The sequence below is a fragment of the Panthera onca genome, chromosome E3 (genome assembly GCF_046562875.1).
Source record: "Panthera onca isolate mPanOnc1 chromosome E3, mPanOnc1 haplotype 2, whole genome shotgun sequence".
Classification (NCBI taxonomy): Eukaryota; Metazoa; Chordata; class Mammalia; order Carnivora; family Felidae; genus Panthera; species Panthera onca.
The window spans coordinates 17,699,482-17,717,620 of NC_138354.1; the positions used below are offsets into that span (position 1 = coordinate 17,699,482).

At 41.2% G+C, this 18,139-nt stretch overlaps 2 protein-coding genes across 2 annotated transcripts in view; one reads left to right on the plus strand and one right to left on the minus strand.

Moving 5' to 3' along the window:
* The window catches only part of LOC132677228 (integrin alpha-D-like), a 165,255-nt gene that overhangs the window by 21,769 nt on the left and 125,347 nt on the right, over positions 1 to 18,139 (minus strand). The gene's annotated exons all lie outside the window — the stretch shown is intronic.
* Positions 8,039 to 18,139, plus strand: part of LOC132674244 (integrin alpha-X-like) — a 29,952-nt gene continuing 19,851 nt past the window's right edge. The window contains exons 1-6 of the mRNA XM_078440034.2: positions 8,039 to 12,157; positions 12,289 to 12,446; positions 12,589 to 12,743; positions 13,661 to 13,792; positions 13,881 to 13,954; positions 14,170 to 14,311. Of these exons, the coding sequence (XP_078296160.2) occupies positions 11,775 to 12,157; positions 12,289 to 12,446; positions 12,589 to 12,743; positions 13,661 to 13,792; positions 13,881 to 13,954; positions 14,170 to 14,311 (1,044 nt within the window). The 5' untranslated portion in view covers positions 8,039 to 11,774. The remainder of the gene's footprint in view (positions 12,158 to 12,288; positions 12,447 to 12,588; positions 12,744 to 13,660; positions 13,793 to 13,880; positions 13,955 to 14,169; positions 14,312 to 18,139) is intronic.

Genomic DNA, 18,139 nt, shown 5'->3' on the forward strand with positions numbered 1-18,139 from the left:
GGTGGCTCAGTCGGTTACGTGACTGACTACAACTCAGGTCATGATCTCATGGTCCATGAGTTTAAGCCCTGTGTCAGGCTCTTAAATACAGAATAGAAACTGAGGGTTGCTAGAAGGGAGGTAGGTGGGGGTGAGCTAAATGGGTGATGGACATTAAGGAGGGCACTTGTTGGGATGAGCACTGTTGTATGTTATATGTAAGTGATGAATCACTAAATTGTACTGAAACCAATAATAAACAATATGTTAACTAACTTGAATTTAAATTTAAAAAATTAAAATAAATTAAAAAACAGATTCCATCAAGAGGAAAATGTATAATCAAACTGGCAAATAGGCTTAGTAGTCATACAAGGGGTTTACTAGTCCATAATAAGAGAACAGACTACAGATTGATGTAACGATATGGATGAATCTCAACTTTGTCATTAGGAAAAGAAGTCAAACACCAGACTGCAAAATGTTTGATTCATTTTGTATGAACAGGCAAAACTAATCTATGAGGATAGAATATGGAACAATGATTACCTCAGATGAGGTGGAAAGGGAACTTCTAAATTTGTTAAACTTAACATTCAACTCCTGATATTTGGTATCTAATACTTTAATATTTTAACATTTGTTAAATGGGATAAGGGTAGATAAGGGTATTTATTCTTTGTAATTTCCTTTGTGTTTTGAATATTCTATAATTAAGCATACACAAATGTTTCTCAAAAACATGAAAAAAGGTCCAAAGTATCAAAGTCCAGGAATAGATTTATAAGGTTAAAATACAGGGCAAAATGATACTCAGCAGAGATAGGTTAGCCAACCAAGAACTGATGTCCAGCTACCAGTGCAAAGGTAAAATTCCCCTGTGCTACAGCATGTGATAGGGAACAATGGCAAGGTGTAAGTGGGCAAGATGATCTTCTACATTAGGTTGCTGCATGGCTTTCATCACTGCTGGTTTTACCATGGCAGGAGCTAACTTCCCCCAAGGTCTTCAGAAGGCTATTTAGATCAGCCAATTGTAACCTTGACCATACTAAACACTCTTGGATAGTCCTCACAAACTCTTGGTATTTGTTGTATTAATGTCCCCTTTTCAGGGTTGCTTCTTCACATATTTTTACTGATAAGCCTCCAGCAGGGCCCTCAACAGCTGAGCTACTGAGTTTTTATTAGTGAGAAAAGATGAGATAATGACATCCTGAAACAACTTTTTTATTTTCTTTTATTTTTTTATCAAAACAACTTTACTTATGAAAGCAAGTTTTATTTTGTCTTGCTAGTGGATCTAAAATCATATTAAACCAATACATAAATCCTGTGCTTCTGACCCACTGGCTATAGCTTGAAGGTCTGCAACAACCCCTTCCTTGGATTTGAGTAATTTCCTAGAGCAACTACAAAACTCAGTAAAACCCTTTACTTACCAAACTACTGATCCATTAAAAAGGTTGTAACTCAGGAATAGCCAAATGCAAGAGATGCATAGGACAAGGTATGGGGAAAGAGCATGAAGGCTTCATGGCAATCATGGCAATCTTCCCAGATCTTTACTTGTTCACCTACCTAGAAGCTACCAGAACTCTGCTTTTGGATTTTTATGAAAGCTTCATTACATAGGCATGATTGATTAAGTCATTGCTCTTTGGTGGTTGAACTCAAACTAGAGCCCCTCTCCCCTCCCAGGAAATTGGGGAGGGGGGGTTGAGACTGAAACTTCTAACCTTCTAATTCCATGTTTGACTCTACTGGCAACCAGTTCCCACTTTTAGGTGCTTTCCAAACCTCACCTTGTAACATGAGACACCTATATTGTTCTTATCACTTGGGAATTCCAAGAATTTTAGGAGCTCTTTGCCAGAAAAAAGACAAAGACCAAATATGTATTTATTATAAATTACCATATCAAAAACTTTAAAAAATTTACAGAGAGTTGGTGGTTCTGCCAAGTATAGAACCCCCATTAAGTGCCCTGAAGATACCTAGAGTTGAGGAATATCACCTGCAGCAAGTTGGAGGAATCAGAACCTTGGAACATTCATCACCAGGCCTAGGAGAAAGATACTTTTATGACACTGTGTGGTTTTTATAAATATTTTAATATCTGTTTGCAATATGCCCTTATTGTTTTTTTAATGAGTGCAAAACAAGCAAAAATTTTGCTGAGACAAATGATAATACAATTGAGGCAGTTGGAAATCTTTACAGTTGCTGAATTCAGCGAAATATTAGTTACCCTCAAGCTTTGCTTGGGAAGGGAAGTCCCAAATTAAAAATTATGTATGAAATGTTAATTCATTCAAGATTGTGTCTAAAAGATGAGGTGTACTGTAGATGGAGGAAACGAAGATATCTTTACATTTTGTGTTAAGGAAAATAATCAAAAATCATTTTGTGGTTCTAAACACAAAGAGAAGTTCACAGATTCACAGAACTGATGGAGGGTGCTATTTGCTACGGACCCCTTAGCACAGGAGGAAGAAGGGTATTGTTCAACTTGTCCTTGACATTCTTTGCAGGAAGTAGGTAAGTCAGCCTCAAAGCCAGCAATCATAATATTTGGCCCCGTTCCCTGCATCAGTGCCCTTCCCAGCTTCTAATTAATTTTTTCTATTCATTAAATATCAGCTCAAGTAAGTTGAGCTAAAAACTTTTGTTTAGAAATGATTTTATAATGATAACATGTATTTGACATTTCCAGTATTTTAAATAACTGTCACATGTATACTTAAAATAATATGCCATAGGTAGGGCCATTAAATTTTGCCTGGGAAACTATTTCTTCTTCAATTCTGAATGTTAACATTGCTGGATAAAATATTCTTGTTTGGTTTTCTCTTGCTGCTTTCAAGGTTCTCTCTTTATTTTTTGCCATTTTAATTATTATGTGTCTTTTTTTCTTTTTCTGTTTTTCTTTTTTCTTTTTTTTATTATGAAATTTATTGTCAAATTGGTTTCCATACAACACCCAGTGCTCACCCCAACAGGTGCCCTCAATACCCATCACCCACCCACCCCTCCCTCCCACCCCCCATAAACCCACAGTTTGTTCTCAGTTTTTAAGAGTCTCTTATATTTTGGCTCCCTCACTCTCTAACCATGTTTTTCTTCCCCTCCCTCATGGTCTTCTGTTAAGTTTCTCAAGATCCACATAGGAGTGAAAACACATGGAATCTGTCCTTCTCTATATGACTTATTTCACTTAGCATAACACTAAGTTCCATCCATGTTACTACAAAAGGCCATATTTCATTCTTTCTCATTGCCACGTAGTATTCCATTGTCTATATAAACCACAATTTCTTTATCCATTCATCAGTTTGTGGACATTTAAGCTCTTTCCATAATTTGGCTATTGTTGAAAGTACTGCTATAAACATTGAGGTACAAGTGCCCCTATGCATCAGCACTCCTGTATCCCTTGGGTAAATCCCTAGCAGTGCTATTGCTGGGTCATAGGGTAGATCTATTTTTAATTTTTTGAGGAACCTCCACACTGGTTTCCAGAGTGGCTGCACCAATTTGCATTCCCACCAACAGTGCAAGAAGGTTCCCGTTTGTCCACATCCTCTCCAGCATCTGTAGTCTCCTGTTTTGTTCATTTCAGCCACTCTGACTGGCATGAGGTGATATCTGAGTGTGGTTTTGATTTGTATTTCCCTGATGAGGAGCGACATTGAGCATCTTTTCATGTGCCTGTTGGCCATCTGGATGTCTTCTTTAGAGAAGTGTCTTCTGCCCATTTCTTTACTGGGTTATTTGTTTTTCGGGTGTGGAGTTTGGTGAGCTCTTTACAGATTTCGATACTAACCCTTTGTCTGATATGTCATTTGCAAATATCTTTTCCCATTCCGTTGGTTGCCTTTTAGATTTGTTGATTGTTTCCATTGTAGTGCAGAAGCTTTTTATCTTCATGAGATCCCAATAGTTCATTTTTGCTTTTAATTCCCTTGACTTTGGAGATGTTTCAAGTAAGAAATTGCTGCTGCTGAGGCCAGAGAGGTTTTTTTCCTGCTTTCTCTTCTAGGGTTTTGATGGTTTCCTGTCTCACATTCAGGTCCTTTGTCCATTTTGAGTTTATTTTTGTGAATGGTGTAAGAAAGTGGTCTAGTTTCATCCTTCTGTATGTTGCTGTCCAGTTCTCCCAGTACCATTTGTTAAAGAGACTGTCTTGGGGCGCCTGGGTGGCGCAGTCGGTTAAGCGTCCGACTTCAGCCAGGTCACGATCTCGCGGTCCGTGAGTTCGAGCCCCGCGTCAGGCTCTGGGCTGATGGCTCGGAGCCTGGAGCCTGTTTCCGATTCTGTGTCTCCCTCTCTCTCTGCCCCTCCCCGGTTCATGCTCTGTCTCTCTCTGTCCCAAAAATAAATAAAAAAACGTTGAAAAAAAAAAAAAAGAGACTGTCTTTTTTCCATTGGATATTCTTTCCTGCTTTGTCAAAGATTAGTTGGCCATACATTTGTGGGTCTAATTCTGGGGTTTCTATTGGATTCCATTGGTCTATGTGTCTGTTTTTGAGCCAATACCATGCTGTCTTGATGATTACAGATTTGTAGTAGAGGCTGAATTCTGGGATTGTGATGCCTGCCGCTTTGGTCTTCTTCAAAATTACTTTGGCTACTCGGGGCCTTTTGTAGTTCCATACAAATTTTAGGATTGCTTGTTCTAGCTTCGAGAAGAATGCTGGTGCAATTTTGATTGGGATTGCATTGAATGTGTAGATAGCTTTGGGTAGTATTGACATTTTAACAATATTTATTCTTGCAATCCATGAGCACGGAATCTTTTTCCAATCCTTTATATCTTCTTCAATTTCCTTCACAAGCTTTCTAAAGTTTTCAGCATACAGATCTTTTACATCTTTGGTTAAGTTTATTCCTAGGTATTTTATGGTTCTTGGTGCAATTGTGAATGGGATCAGTTTCTTTATTTGTCTTTCTGTTGCTTCATTATTAGTGTATAAGAATGCAACTGATTTCTGTACATTGATTTTGTATCCTGCGACTTTGCTGAATTCATGTATCAGTTGTAGCAGACTTTTGGTTGCATCTATCAGGTTTTCCATGCATACTATCATGTCATCTGCAAAAAGTGAAAGCTTGACTTCATCATTGCCAATTTTGATGCCTTTGATTTCCTTTTGTTGTCTGATTGCTGATGCTAGCACTCCCAACACTATATTAAACAACAGCGGTGAGAGTGGACATCCCTGTCATGTTCCTGATCTCAGGGGGAAAGCTCTCAGTTTTTCCCCATTGAGGATGATATTAGCTGTGGGCTTTTCATAAATGGTTTTATGATGTTTAAGTATATTCCTTGTATCCTGACTTTCTAGAGGGTTTTTATTAAGAAAGGATGCAGAATTTTGTCAAACGCTTTGTCTGCATTGATTGACAGGATAATATGGTTCTTATCTTTTCTTTCATTAATGTGATGTATCACATTGATTGATTCGGGAATGTTGAACCAGCTCTGCAGCCCAGGAATGAATCCCACTTGATCATGGTGAATAATTCTTTTTATATGCTGTTGAATTCGATTTGCTAGTATCTTGATGAGAATTTTTGCATCCATATTCATCAGGGATATTGGCCTGTAGTTCTCTTTTTTTGCTGGGTCTCTGTCTGGTTTGGGAATCAAAGTAATGCTGGCTTCATAGAATGAGTCTGGAAGTTTTCCTTCCCTTTCTATTTTTTGGAACTGCTTGAGAAGGATAGGTATTATCTCTGCTTTAAACGTCTGGTAGAATTCCCCTGGGAAGCCATCTGGTCCTGGACTCTTATTTGTTGGGAGATTTTTGATAACGGATTCAGTGTCTTCACCGGTTATGGGTCTGTTCAAGTTTTCTATTTCTTCCTGTTTGAGTTTTGGAAGTGTGTGGGTGCTTAGGAATTTGTCCATTTCTTCCAGGTTGTCCAGTTTGTTGGCATATAATTTTTCATAATATTCCCTGATAATTGCTTGTATTTCTGAGGGATTGGTTGTAATAATTCCATTTTCATTCGTGATTTTATCTATTTGGGTCATCTCCCTTTTCTTTTTGAGAAGCCTGGCTAGAGGTTTGTCAATTTTGTTTATTTTTTCAAAAAACCAACTCTTGGTTTCGTTGATCTGCTCTACAGTTTTTTTTAGATTCTATATTGTTTATTTCTGCTCTGATCTTTATTATTTCTCTTCTTCTGCTGGGTTTGGGGTGTCTTTGCTGTTCTGCTTCTATTTCTTTTAGGTGTGCTGTTAGATTTTGTATTTGGGATTTTTCTTGTTTCTTGAGATAGGCCTGGATTGCAATGCATTTTCCTCTCAGGACTGCCTTCGCTGCATCCCAAAGCATTAGTATCGTTGTATTTTCATTTTCATTTGTTTCCATATATTTTTTAATTTCTTCTCTAATTGCCTGGTTGACCCATTCCTTCTTTAGTAGGGTGTTCTTTAACCTCCATGCTTTTGGAGGTTTTCCAGACTTTTTCCTGTGGTTGATTTCAAGCTTCATAGCATTGTGGTCTGAAAGTTTGCATGGTATAATTTCAATTCTTGTATACTTATGAAGGGCTGTTTTGTGACCCAGTATGTGATCTCTCTTGGAGAATGTTCCATGTGCACTCAAGAAGAAAGTATGTTGTGTTGCTTTGGGATGCAGAGTTCTAAATATATCTGTCAAGTCCATCTGATCCAATGTATCACTCAGGGCCCTTGTTTCCTTATTGATCCTGTGTCTAGATGATCTATCCATTTCTGTAAGTGGAGTATTAAAGTTCCCTGCAATTACCACATTATTATCAATAAGTTTGCTTATGTTTGTGATTAATTGTTTTATATATTTGGGGGTTCCCGTATTTGGTGCATAGACATTTATAATTGTTAGCTCTTCCTGATGGATAGACCCTGTAGTTATTATATAATGCCCTTCTTCATCTCTTGTTACAGCCTTTAATTTAATTCTAGTTTGTCTGATATAAGTATGGCTACTCCAGCTTTCTTTTGACTTCCAGTAGCATGAATGGACCTGACCTCCTCAGGTCTAAAATGAGTCTCTTGTAGACAGCAAATAGATGGGTCTTGTTTTTTTATCCATTCTGATACCCTATGTCTTTTGATTGGAGCATTTAGTCCATTTACATTCAGTGTTATTATTGAAACATATAGGTTCAGAGTCATTGTGATGTTTGTAGGTTTTATGCTTGTAGTAATTTTTCTGGTCTTTTGTGGTTCTTGGATCATTTCACTCACAGATTCCCCCTTAGGATCTCTTGTAAGGACGGTTTAGTGGTGATGAATTCCTTCAGTTTTTGTTTGTTTGGGAAAACCTTTATCTCTCCTTTTGTTCTGAATGACAGACTTGCTGGATAAAGGATTCTCAGCTGCATATTTTTTTTCTGTTCATCACATTGAAGATTTCCTGCCATTCCTTTCTGGCCTGCCAAATTTCAGTAGATAGGTCTGCTACTATTCTCATCTGTCTACCTTTGTAAGTTAGAGCCTATTTAGCATTAGCTGCTTTCAGAATTTTCTCTTTATCCTTGTATTTTGCCAGTTTCACCATGATATGTCATGCAGAAGATCGATTTAAGTTATGTCTGAAGGGAGTTCTCTGTGCCTCTTAGATTTCAATGCCTTTTTCCTTCCCCAGATCAGGGAAGTTCCCAGCTATGATTTGTTCAAGTACACCTCAGCCCCTTTCTCTCTCTCTTCTGGAATTCCTATTATAAGGGTATTGTTCTGTTTCATTGCATTTTCACCTCATAGTCGTGGATTTTTTAATTTCCCTTTTTCTCAGCTTCTTCTTTTCCCATAATTTTATCTTCTAATTCACCTATTCTCTCCTCTGCCTCTTCAATCCGAGCTGTGGTCGCCTCCATTTTATTTTGCACCTCATTTATAGCATTTTTTTTTTTTTAGCTCTCATGACTGTTTCTTAGTCCCTTGATCTCTGTAGCAATAGATTCTCTGTTGTCCTTTATACTTTTTTTCAAACCCAGCGATTAATTTTATGATGATTATTCCAAATTCTTGTTCTGTTATATTGCTTAAATCATTTTTGGTCAATTCATTAGATGTTGCTATTTCCTGGAGTTTCTTTTGAGGAGAATTCTTCCATTTCATCATTTTGGATAGTCCCTGGAGTGGCGCAGAACTGCAGGGCACTTCCCCTGTGCTGTCTGGAGTAACTTGAGTTGGTGGGTGGGGCCACAGTCAGACCTCATGTCTGTCCCCAGCCCACCGCTGGGGCCACAGTCAGACTGGTGTGTACTTTATGTCCTGCTCTCCCAGGGGCAGGACTCACTGTGGAGTGGTGTGGCCCCTGTCTGGGCTACTTGCACACTGCCAGGCTTGTGGTGCTGCTTTGATGGGATCTGGCATATTAGCTGGGGTGGATCCCCTAGGTGTACAGGGGTGGGAGGGGCAGGCTTAGCTCACTTTGCTATCAGTGTTCCCCTGCACAAGGGGCCCTGCAGCACTGGGAGGGAGGCAGGCAGACCCGTCGAAGGGATGGATCCACAGAGGCACAGCATTGGGTGTTTGCGTGGTGCAAGCAATTTCAGTGACAGGAAATGGTTCCCTTTGGAATTTCGGCTGGGGGATGGGAGGGAGAGATGGCGCTGGCCAGTGCCTTTGTTCCCTGCTGAGCTGAGCTCTGTCTTCCAGGGCTCAACACCTCTCCCTCCTGGTGTCCTCTCGCCCTCCTGCTCTCTGAGCCGAGCTGGTGACTTATAACATTCCAGATGTTAAGTCCCACTGGCTGTCAGAACTCACGCAGTCTGGCCCCTCCACTTTTTCAAGCCAGACTAGGGGATTCCACCTTGCCAGGCAGGCTGCCCCTCCACCATCCTGGCTCCCTCCCACCAGTCCGTGTAGCACACACCGCCTCTCTACCCTTCCTACCCTCTTCCGTGGACCTCTTGTCTATGCTTGGCTCCGGGGAGCCCGTTCTGCTAGTCTTCTGGCGGTTTTCTGGGTTATTTAGGCAGATGTGGGTGGAATTTAAGTGACCAGCAGGTGCAGTGAGCCCAGCGTCTTCCTATGCCACCATCTTCTCCTCTGTAAATCTAGGACTTGATTCTTGAGTGAGCTCTCTATCCAGACCTGTTAATCCCCCAGCAGCTTTACAAGGTACATAAGCCAGGCATTAGCAAACCTATGTTAGAGATGAAATCTGGGGCATGGAGAAAATCAGTGATTTGTCCAAGGTTTATTGTGGATTAGGAATGGTGATGAGGGAGGCTTCAATTTCCTGACTTCTAACCCAGTGCTGGCTCTCTTGGTGGCTCCCTGTTGCCAGTTTAGGTTGGGCTGCCTCTGTGTGCCTGTCTATTCACCCCTTCTCCTTTGATGCTTTATGACTATTTCCTCATGTCATTAGTAATCCTGCCAAATATCTGTCTAGGCAGGAGTACTTCATCCATGGGGCAGGTTCTCCTGAAAAGGGAGGGTTTCTTCTCATGGCAAAAGTTAAAGAAAGCCTCAATTAAAAAATAGGCAAAGGATTTGAATAGACATGTCTCCAAAGATGATATACAAAGGACCAATATGCACATGAAACGATGTCAAACATCATTAGTCATCAGTCATCAGCAAATCAAAACCACTGTGAGATACCATTTCACAGCCACTGGCATGGCTAGAATAAAAAGATAGATCATAAGTAGTGTTGGTGAGAATGTTGAATGTTTGGTATCCGTAAACACTGCTGGTGTGAATGTAAAATGCTGCAGCTACTTTGGAACACATCTGGCAGTTCCTCAAAAGGTTGTACGTAGAGTTACTGTATGACTCAGCAATTCCACCCAAGAGAATTGAAACCTTATGTCCACACAAAAAGTTATACATCAATGTTCATAGGGGCATTATTCATAATATCCAAAATATGGAAATAATCCAAATATCCATTAACTGATGAGCAGATAAATTCTGTTGTAAATAAATACCTATATGATGGAACATTACTTGGCCATGAAAGGAATGAAATACTAGTATTTGCTACAACATGGATGAAGCTTGAAAACATAATGCTAAGTAAAAAGAAGCCAGAAACAAAAGGGCACATATTGTATGATTCCATTTATATGAAATGTCCAGAATAGGTAAATCCACAGAGATAGAAAGTAGATTGGGGGTTGTCAGGGACTGGCAATGGAGGAAAATGAGGAACATGGGTGTGGGTGATAAGGGGTATGGGTTTTCTTGGGGGGGTGATCAAAATGTTCTAACATTGATTTGGTGATGGTAGCATAACTCTGAGAACATCCTAAAACCACTGACTTGTATGCTTTAAAAGAGTAAATTGTATGGTGTGTGAACTATATCTCAAAAAGTTGTTACAACAAAAATGTCAAAGAAGGTCTCTACAGTTCTGTTACTTCCCAGCTACATGACCTTAGTCATTACAATCTCTCTGTGTTCAGTTTCCTCATCTGTAAAATGGTGATAATAAGAGAACCAACCTCACTTGGCTGCTTCTGTGAGGATAAATGAGTTAGTACATATAGAGTACATACATAGTATAAATATACACATGTGCCTGGCATATAATTGGTGTTACAGTATTATAATCAACTATTGTTAATACAGTTTAACAATGGGAGGGGTTCTAAATAACTTGGAATTTTTTTTAAGTTTACTTATTCATTTTGAGAGAGAGCAAGAGTGAGGGTGTGCTAGTAGTAGAGGGGCAGACAGAGAGAGGTAGAGAGATAATCCCAAGCAGGTTCTGCACTGCTACAAGCTAGCAGATCATGACCTGAGCTGAAATCAGGAGTCAGACGCTTAATCTACTGACCCACCCAGGCGCCACTAAAGAACTTGGAAGTTTAAGAAGAGGGTGAAAGGCTTTGTTGACAATAACACCAGATGTCAAGAAACTGCATTCATTCCACACCACCTGTTTAACTTCACGTTGCTACAGCTGCTTAGAAGCATATCTATGAAAAATCTCAATTGCAAATATCACTTGAGTTATACCCAAGAGGGTATAAGGACTCTAAGAGGAGACCTTTCCAGATTTGCTGGCCCACCATGATTTTCCTCCTTCCCACCATGATGTATCCCACAACATACTTGACTGGGAAGGACTTACCCTGTTCCCACTGGGCCCCACACAAACCTGAGGATATGGTGGTAAGATCAGTTTTCTTGAGCATGAAGCCATTTGACTGGGTTTGTATATCACTTCCTGCCTCTTCCTTTCTAGACACCCTTAGTAATTGGTAAATTACTCTTTATTTAATATGACTATGCTTAATGTCTTCCAGTCCCAGCAGTGTCCAGAGATTTTAAAGGACACATTCTTCAAGGGATTTGTCATTACAGGGGCAATGGAAATAAAAGAGAAGGAATGCACAGGGGAGGCAAGTTTCCAGAGCATTTTATTATGGGTACAGCCACTTCCCATCCCTTGTCCTCTGAAGAGATATGGTCGCCCTTGGGAGCAAAAAGGGGCCTTGGGCATGGTGTCAGAGGATCTGATTTCAGATATGGAGCTGATCTCTTAAAGGTCATGTGGCCTTGGCACTGTCTGAAAAGTAGGAGGTGGGGTCAGATGAGCTCTGAGGTCCCATTTAGCCCTAATACTCATCATAATCAGTAACTGACTAGTGACTTTTCCAGGTGCTGTTCAAAGAACTATATGCATTAATTCATTTACTACTCACAGCTAAACTCTGAGGTATTATTATCCCCATATGAAGCATGAGGAAACTGAGGCACAGTAAGATCAGATCCTGGCCCAAGGCCTCATGCTCATGAGTGGAGGCTCCATAATTGAACCTGAGACTAAGTAAATTAATGAATGAATGAGACCCAGGTCGCCAGGCCAGCCTTTCAATCACCATGTCTTCACTTATGTCTTAGGGATCTTTCCTTTTCTTTAGTCATCATTGCCCCACCCCACCTCCTCTTTTTAAGCACTTCTGGTGACATCTTTTCACTACTCACCTCTTCTTTCTGTCTCCCACATTCATACCTTCCTGTTCCTCTTGTTGCTAATTTGCAACTCGTTTCCCTCACCCTCAACTTGACTTGCCGTTCCCTTTCTCGCCAGCGGATCTCAGGCTCCCAGCTCTCCCCCAGCCTCCAGTATTTTGGGCAGTCACTGAGTGGGGGTCAGGACCTTACCCTGGATGGACTGGTGGACCTGGCTGTGGGGGCCCAGGGGCAGGTGGTGTTGCTAAGGTGAGAAAGCCTTTCTCAGACACTTCCAGATGGTATCCTAAGTCCACGTAGGACTCCAGCCTCCCAATCCCCATCCCACGTTGTCTTCCTGGGATCAAGGGCCTGCCATCAGCTCAGTTTTCCACTCATAGGACCAGACCTGTGCTCAGGGTGTGGATGAATATCCAATTCACATCTGCAGAGATTGCCAGGTCTGTGTTTGAATGTCGGGAAGAGACAGCCTCTGTCAAGGCACTGGGTGATGCCAACGTCTGCCTTCGTATTTATGAAAGTCCCAAGAATCGGCTGGGTGAGTCCTCTCCTCTTTGACCCAAGATACCCTGACACTTGGAATCCCTCAGCTCAGGACTCCTGTCTCCTACCTTGAACCTTGTCCACCTGAGGCATTTCTGGCTCTCTCATCTCTCCTTATCCCCTCCTTTCCCCTGCAGGTGACCTCCAAAGCTCTGTGACCTTTGACCTGACCCTCGACCCTGGCCGCCAGAATCCCCGTGCCATCTTTGAGGAGACAAAAGCCCGGAATCTGACTCATATCCGAGTCCTTGGGCTGAGACAGTACTGTGAGACCGTGAGGTTGCTCCTCCTGGTAAGGGGACTTTGAAGTCCTGGGGATGGCAGAGATTCTGAGGCTGGCAGTGGGCTGGGCAGGGAAAGAACAGAGTGTGTTCTGATTCTCACTGTGGTTCAGCCCCAGCACAGCACCTGGCATACAGGAGGTGCATAACATTGTTAGCTGAATGAGTGAGTGAGCAAACGAATAAATGGATGGGTCACCTGTAATTGCTGAGGCTACATAGCTGGATTTTAGGATAGAACCACTGGTTTAGAGAGCTATGGGTTGATGTACTGGGATTCTTTTAGGAACTGCTTCTCTGAGACAGGCCTTGTCTGAGGCACTGGGGACACAGCATGATCATGGGAAACTCTAGGGGAAGGCCAAAAGCAATCAAGTTCCTAGATAATAGATGTCAGATAGTGATGAATGCTATGAAGAAAGATAAAGTCGGGGCACCTGGGTGGCTCAGTCGGTTGAGCATCTGACTTCAGCTCAGGTCATGATCTTGTGGTTCATAAGTTCGAGCCCTGTGTCAGGCTCTGTGCTGACAGCTCAGAGCCTAGAGCCTGCTTTGGATGCTGTGTCTCCCTCTCTCTGCCCCTCTCCCACTTGCTCTCTCTCTCTCTCTCTTTCAAAAAAAAAAAAAAGAGAATAAACATTTAAAAATTAAAAAAAAGGATAAAGTCAGGGAGGAGAGCAGAGAAGGTATTGGGGAGACCTCTTGAGCAGGTAGAGTTTGGGAAGATCCTGAATAGAATGAATGAGCTGTGTAGGAGGCTGGGGGTAAGGAATTCAAGGCAGAAAATAGGCAAAGCAGAGGTTCTGCATGGTGGAATTATAGTCATTGCACACAAATTTTACATTTTACAGATGAGGGAACAGGACACAGCTAGTGACTGTGAGGATGCATTCCTTAGCCACTGCTGTTTTCAATGTCCATTCTCTAGGCCTGTGTGGAGGACTCAGTGACCCCCATCACCTTGCGTCTCAACTTCTCTCTGGTGGGCAAACCTATCCCTTCCTTTGGAAACCTCCAGCCTGTCTTGGCTGTGGATGCTCAGCGATACTTCGTGGCCTCTGTGAGTCCTGGTACTGGAATCTTCCAGAAAGGAGTGGAGGGTGTGGACTCCAGAACTTGGGGAAAACCTCATTTGCCTTCCCTTTCAGCTTCCCTTTGAGAAGAATTGTGGAACTGACCATGTCTGTCAGGATGACCTTGGCATCTCCTTTGACTTCTCAGGGTGAGCTACCACTCCTTAGACCTGCCCTGGTTCCCCAACCCCTCTTCTTGAACCTGGAGCTCCTGCTCTGGCTCTCCCTAACATTTCTACCCTGTGCTCAGAAACAGACAACCTGTACCCCATTTCTTCCCTACTTCCTCACTCTGTGTTTTATCCCCAGACTATTTCTAGCCCCAGTCCCAGAATTATCTCCTGCCCTCTACCCCAACAACTAGCTTGAAGACTCTGGTGGTGGGGAGTACCCTGGAGCTGAATATGAAAGTGACAGTGTGGAATGATGGCGAAGACTCCTATGGAACCACAATCACCTTCTTCTACCCTCCAGGGCTGTCTTATCGTCGTGTGGCAGGGAGCCAGGTATCTGGGGAAGAAAGCAGCTGATGGCTGGGGGTCAGCAGAGACTCCTGTGCTTGGTTTAGAGCTCAGGCAGGTGCCACCATTGCTTAGCAGCCTCTTGTAAGCCAAGAGGACTGGGGTGATCATAGTTGGATGAATATGGTTATATTGCTGGAGCTTGCCTTGGCTCATGCTGTGTTCAACTCTGGGTATTGTATTTTAGAGATACTATCAGAAATTAATTCCCACAAGGCTGCAAATGTGGAGAGAAAGGGGACCCTGCCTTAAATTTCTTTGTTTTCCACACCATATAAGTATTCCTCTTTAAATAAAACATCTTGGCCCTCAAATAGTTTAAAACACTGTTCTGTAGAAGAAAGAGTTGAATTTATTGGTTTCTATAGATCAGGGCTTTGGATACTTTGGTAATCAAACCTCAGTCTGTATGCCTAGTGCACAGCAAAGCCAGTCACTGAGACATTGAATACGCAGCATGGGAAGGGTTTATTCGAGAGGCAGCCCAACCAGGAGATGGGAAATCCAGCCTCAAATCCACCTTCTCTAAGGGGGAGAGTCAGAGATTTTTAAGGCAACAAACAAAAAAAGAGTCTGGCTATAGGGGAGAGGAGCTACATGACTTCAAAATCAGATAAAGGAAATTAATAAGTAGGGGAAGGTTGAAGTCATTTTGTCATCTGTGCCTGCGAGAAGCTTCTACATATGTTTTCATGCAATCCACAACCAGAGATTGGTGTCCATAATATGATCTGAGAGTAGGGTTTTAGGCCCTTCTATGTCAAAAGTTCATACATTGGACATATGTGCATTCTCAGAGACAGTCAGTGGTCATGACTGGTTCTGGTCAGTTTCTTTTTCTTTTTAAACCTTTTATTTATTAATTTAAAAAATTTAAATGTTTATTTATTTATTTTTATTATTTATTTTTTATTAAATATAATTTATTGTCAAATTGGTTTCCATACAACACCCAGTGCTCATCCCAACAGGTGCCCTCCTTAATGCCCATCACCCACTTTCCCCTCTCCCCCAACCCCCATCAACCCTCAGTTTGTTCTCAGTATTTAAGAGGCTCTTATGGTTTGCCTCCCTCCCTCTCTGTAACTTTTTTTCCCCTTCCCCTCCCCCATGGCCTTCTGTTAAGTTTCTCAGGATCCACAGATGAGTGAAAACATATGGTATCTGTCTTTCTCTGACTGACTTATTTCACTTAGCATAATACCCTTCAGTTCCATCCACGTTGCTGCAAATGGCCAGATTTCATTCTTTCTCAATGCCAAGCAGCATTCCATTGTACATATAAACCACATCTTCTTTATCCATCCGTCACTTGATGGGCATTTAGGATCTTTCCATAATTTGGCTATTGTTTCCATAATTTGACTATATAGCACCCATAAGAGCTGCTATACGGGTACATGTGCCCCTATGCATCAGCGCTCCTGTTTCCTTTGGATAAATTCCTAGTAGTTCTGTTCCTGGGTTGTAGGGCAGTTCTATTTTTAATTTTTTGAGGAACCTCCACACTGTTTTCCAGAGTGGCTGCACCAGTTTGCATTCCCACCAACAGTACAAGAGGGTTCCCGTTTCTCCACATCCTCGCCAGCATCTGTTGTTTCCTGAGTTGTTAATTTTAGCCACTCTGACCAGTGTGAGGTGGTATCTCAGTGTGGTTTTGATTTGTATTTCCCTGATGATGAGTGTGTTGAGCATCTTTTCATGTGTCTTTTTGCCATCTGGATGTCTTCTATGGAAAAGTCTCTATTCATGTCTTCTGCCCATTTCTTGATTGGATTATTTATTTTTTGGGTGTTGAATTTGGTAAGTTCTTTACAGATTTTGGATGCTAAGTCCTTATCTGGTATGTCATTTGCAAATATCTTTTCCCATTCTGTCAGTTGCCTTTTAGTTTGGTTGATTGTTTCCTTTGCAGTGCAGAGCTATTTATCTTGATGAGGTCCCAATACTTCACTTTTGCTTTTAATTCTCTTGCCTTTGGAGATGTGTCAAGCAAGAAATTACTGCGGCTGAGGTCAAAGAGGTTGTTGCCTGTTTTCTCCTCTAGAGTTTTGATAGTTTCCTGTCTCACATTTAGGTCTTTCATTCATTTTGAGTTTATTTTTGTGTATGGTGTAAGAAAGTGGTCCAGTTTCATTCTTCTGCATGTTGCTTGCTGTCCAGTTATTCCAGCACCATTTGTTAAAGATACTATCTTTTTTCCATTGGATACTCTTTCCCGCTTTGTCAAAAATTAGTTGGCCATACATTTATGGGTCCAATTCTGGGGTCTCTATTTATTCCATTGGTCTATGTGTCTGTTTTTTGTGCCAGTACCATACTGTCTTGATGATTACAGCTTTGTAGTAGAGCCTAAGTCTGGGATTGTGATGCCCCCCGCTTTGGTTTTCTTTTTCAACATTACTTTGGCTATTTAGGGTCTTTTCTGATTCCATACAAATTTTGGGATTGTTTGTTCTAGCTTTGAGAAGAATGCTGGTGCAATTTTGATTGGGACTGCAGTGAATGTGTAGATAGCTTTGGTTGTATTGACAGTTTAACAATATTTATTCTTCCAATCCATGAGCACGGAATGTTTTTCCATTTCTTTGTGTCTTCTTCAATTTCCTTCATAAGTTTTCTATAGTTTTCAGCATACAGATCTTTTACATCTTTGGTTACGTTTATTCCTAGGTATTTTATGGTTCTTGGTGCAATTGTAAGTGGGATCGAAGTCTTGATTTCTCTTTCTGTTGCTTCATTATTGGTGTATAGAAATGCAACAGACTTCTGTACATTGATTTTGTACCCTGTGACTTTGCTGAATTAATGTATCAGTTCTAGCAGCTTTTTGGTGGAGTCTTTCCGGTTTTCCATGTGGAATATCAAGTCATCTGCGAAAAGTGAAAGCTCAACTTCTTTGCCAATTTTGATGCTTTCTATTTCATTTTGTCATCTGATAGGTGATGCTAGGACTTCCAACACTATGTTAAACAACAGTGGTGAGAGTAGACATCCTTGTCCTGTTCCTGATCTCAGGGGGAAAGGTCTCAGTTTTTCCCCATTGAGGATGATATTAGCTGTGGGCTTTTCATATATGGCTTTTATGATGTTCCGGTATGTTCTTTCTATCCCGACTTTCTTGAGAGTTTTTTTTATTAAGAAAGGATGCTGTAATTTGTCAAATGCTTTTTCTGCATCTGTTGACAGGATCATATGGTTCTTAGCCTTTCTTTAATTAATGTGATGTATCACATTGATTGCTTTGCAAATATTGAACCAGCCCTGCATCCCAGGAATGAATCCCACTTGATCGTGGTGAATAATTGTTTTTATATGCTGTTGAATTCGATTTGCTAGTATCTTGTTGAGAATTTTTGCATCCATATTCATCAGGGATATTGGCCTGTAGTTCTCCTTTTTTGTGGGGTCTCTGGTTTGGGAATCAGTGTAATGCTGGCTTCATGGAATGAGTCCAGAACTTTTCCTTCCATTTCTATTTTTGGAACAGCTTGAGAAGGATAGGTATTAAGTCTGATTTAAATGTCTGGTAGAATTCCACTGGGAAGCCATCTGGCCCAGGACTCTTGTTTGTTGGGGCATTTTTGATAACTGATTCAATTTCTTCACTAGTTATCAATCTGTTCAAATTTTCTGTTTCTTCCCGTTTGAGTTTTGGTAGTGTGTGGGTGTATAGGAATTTGTCCATTTCTTCCAGGTTGTCCAGTTTATTGGCATATAATTTTTCATAGTATTCTCTGATAACTGCTTGTATTTCTGAGGGATTGGTTGTGATAAATCCATTTTCATTCGTGATTTTATCTATTTGGGTCC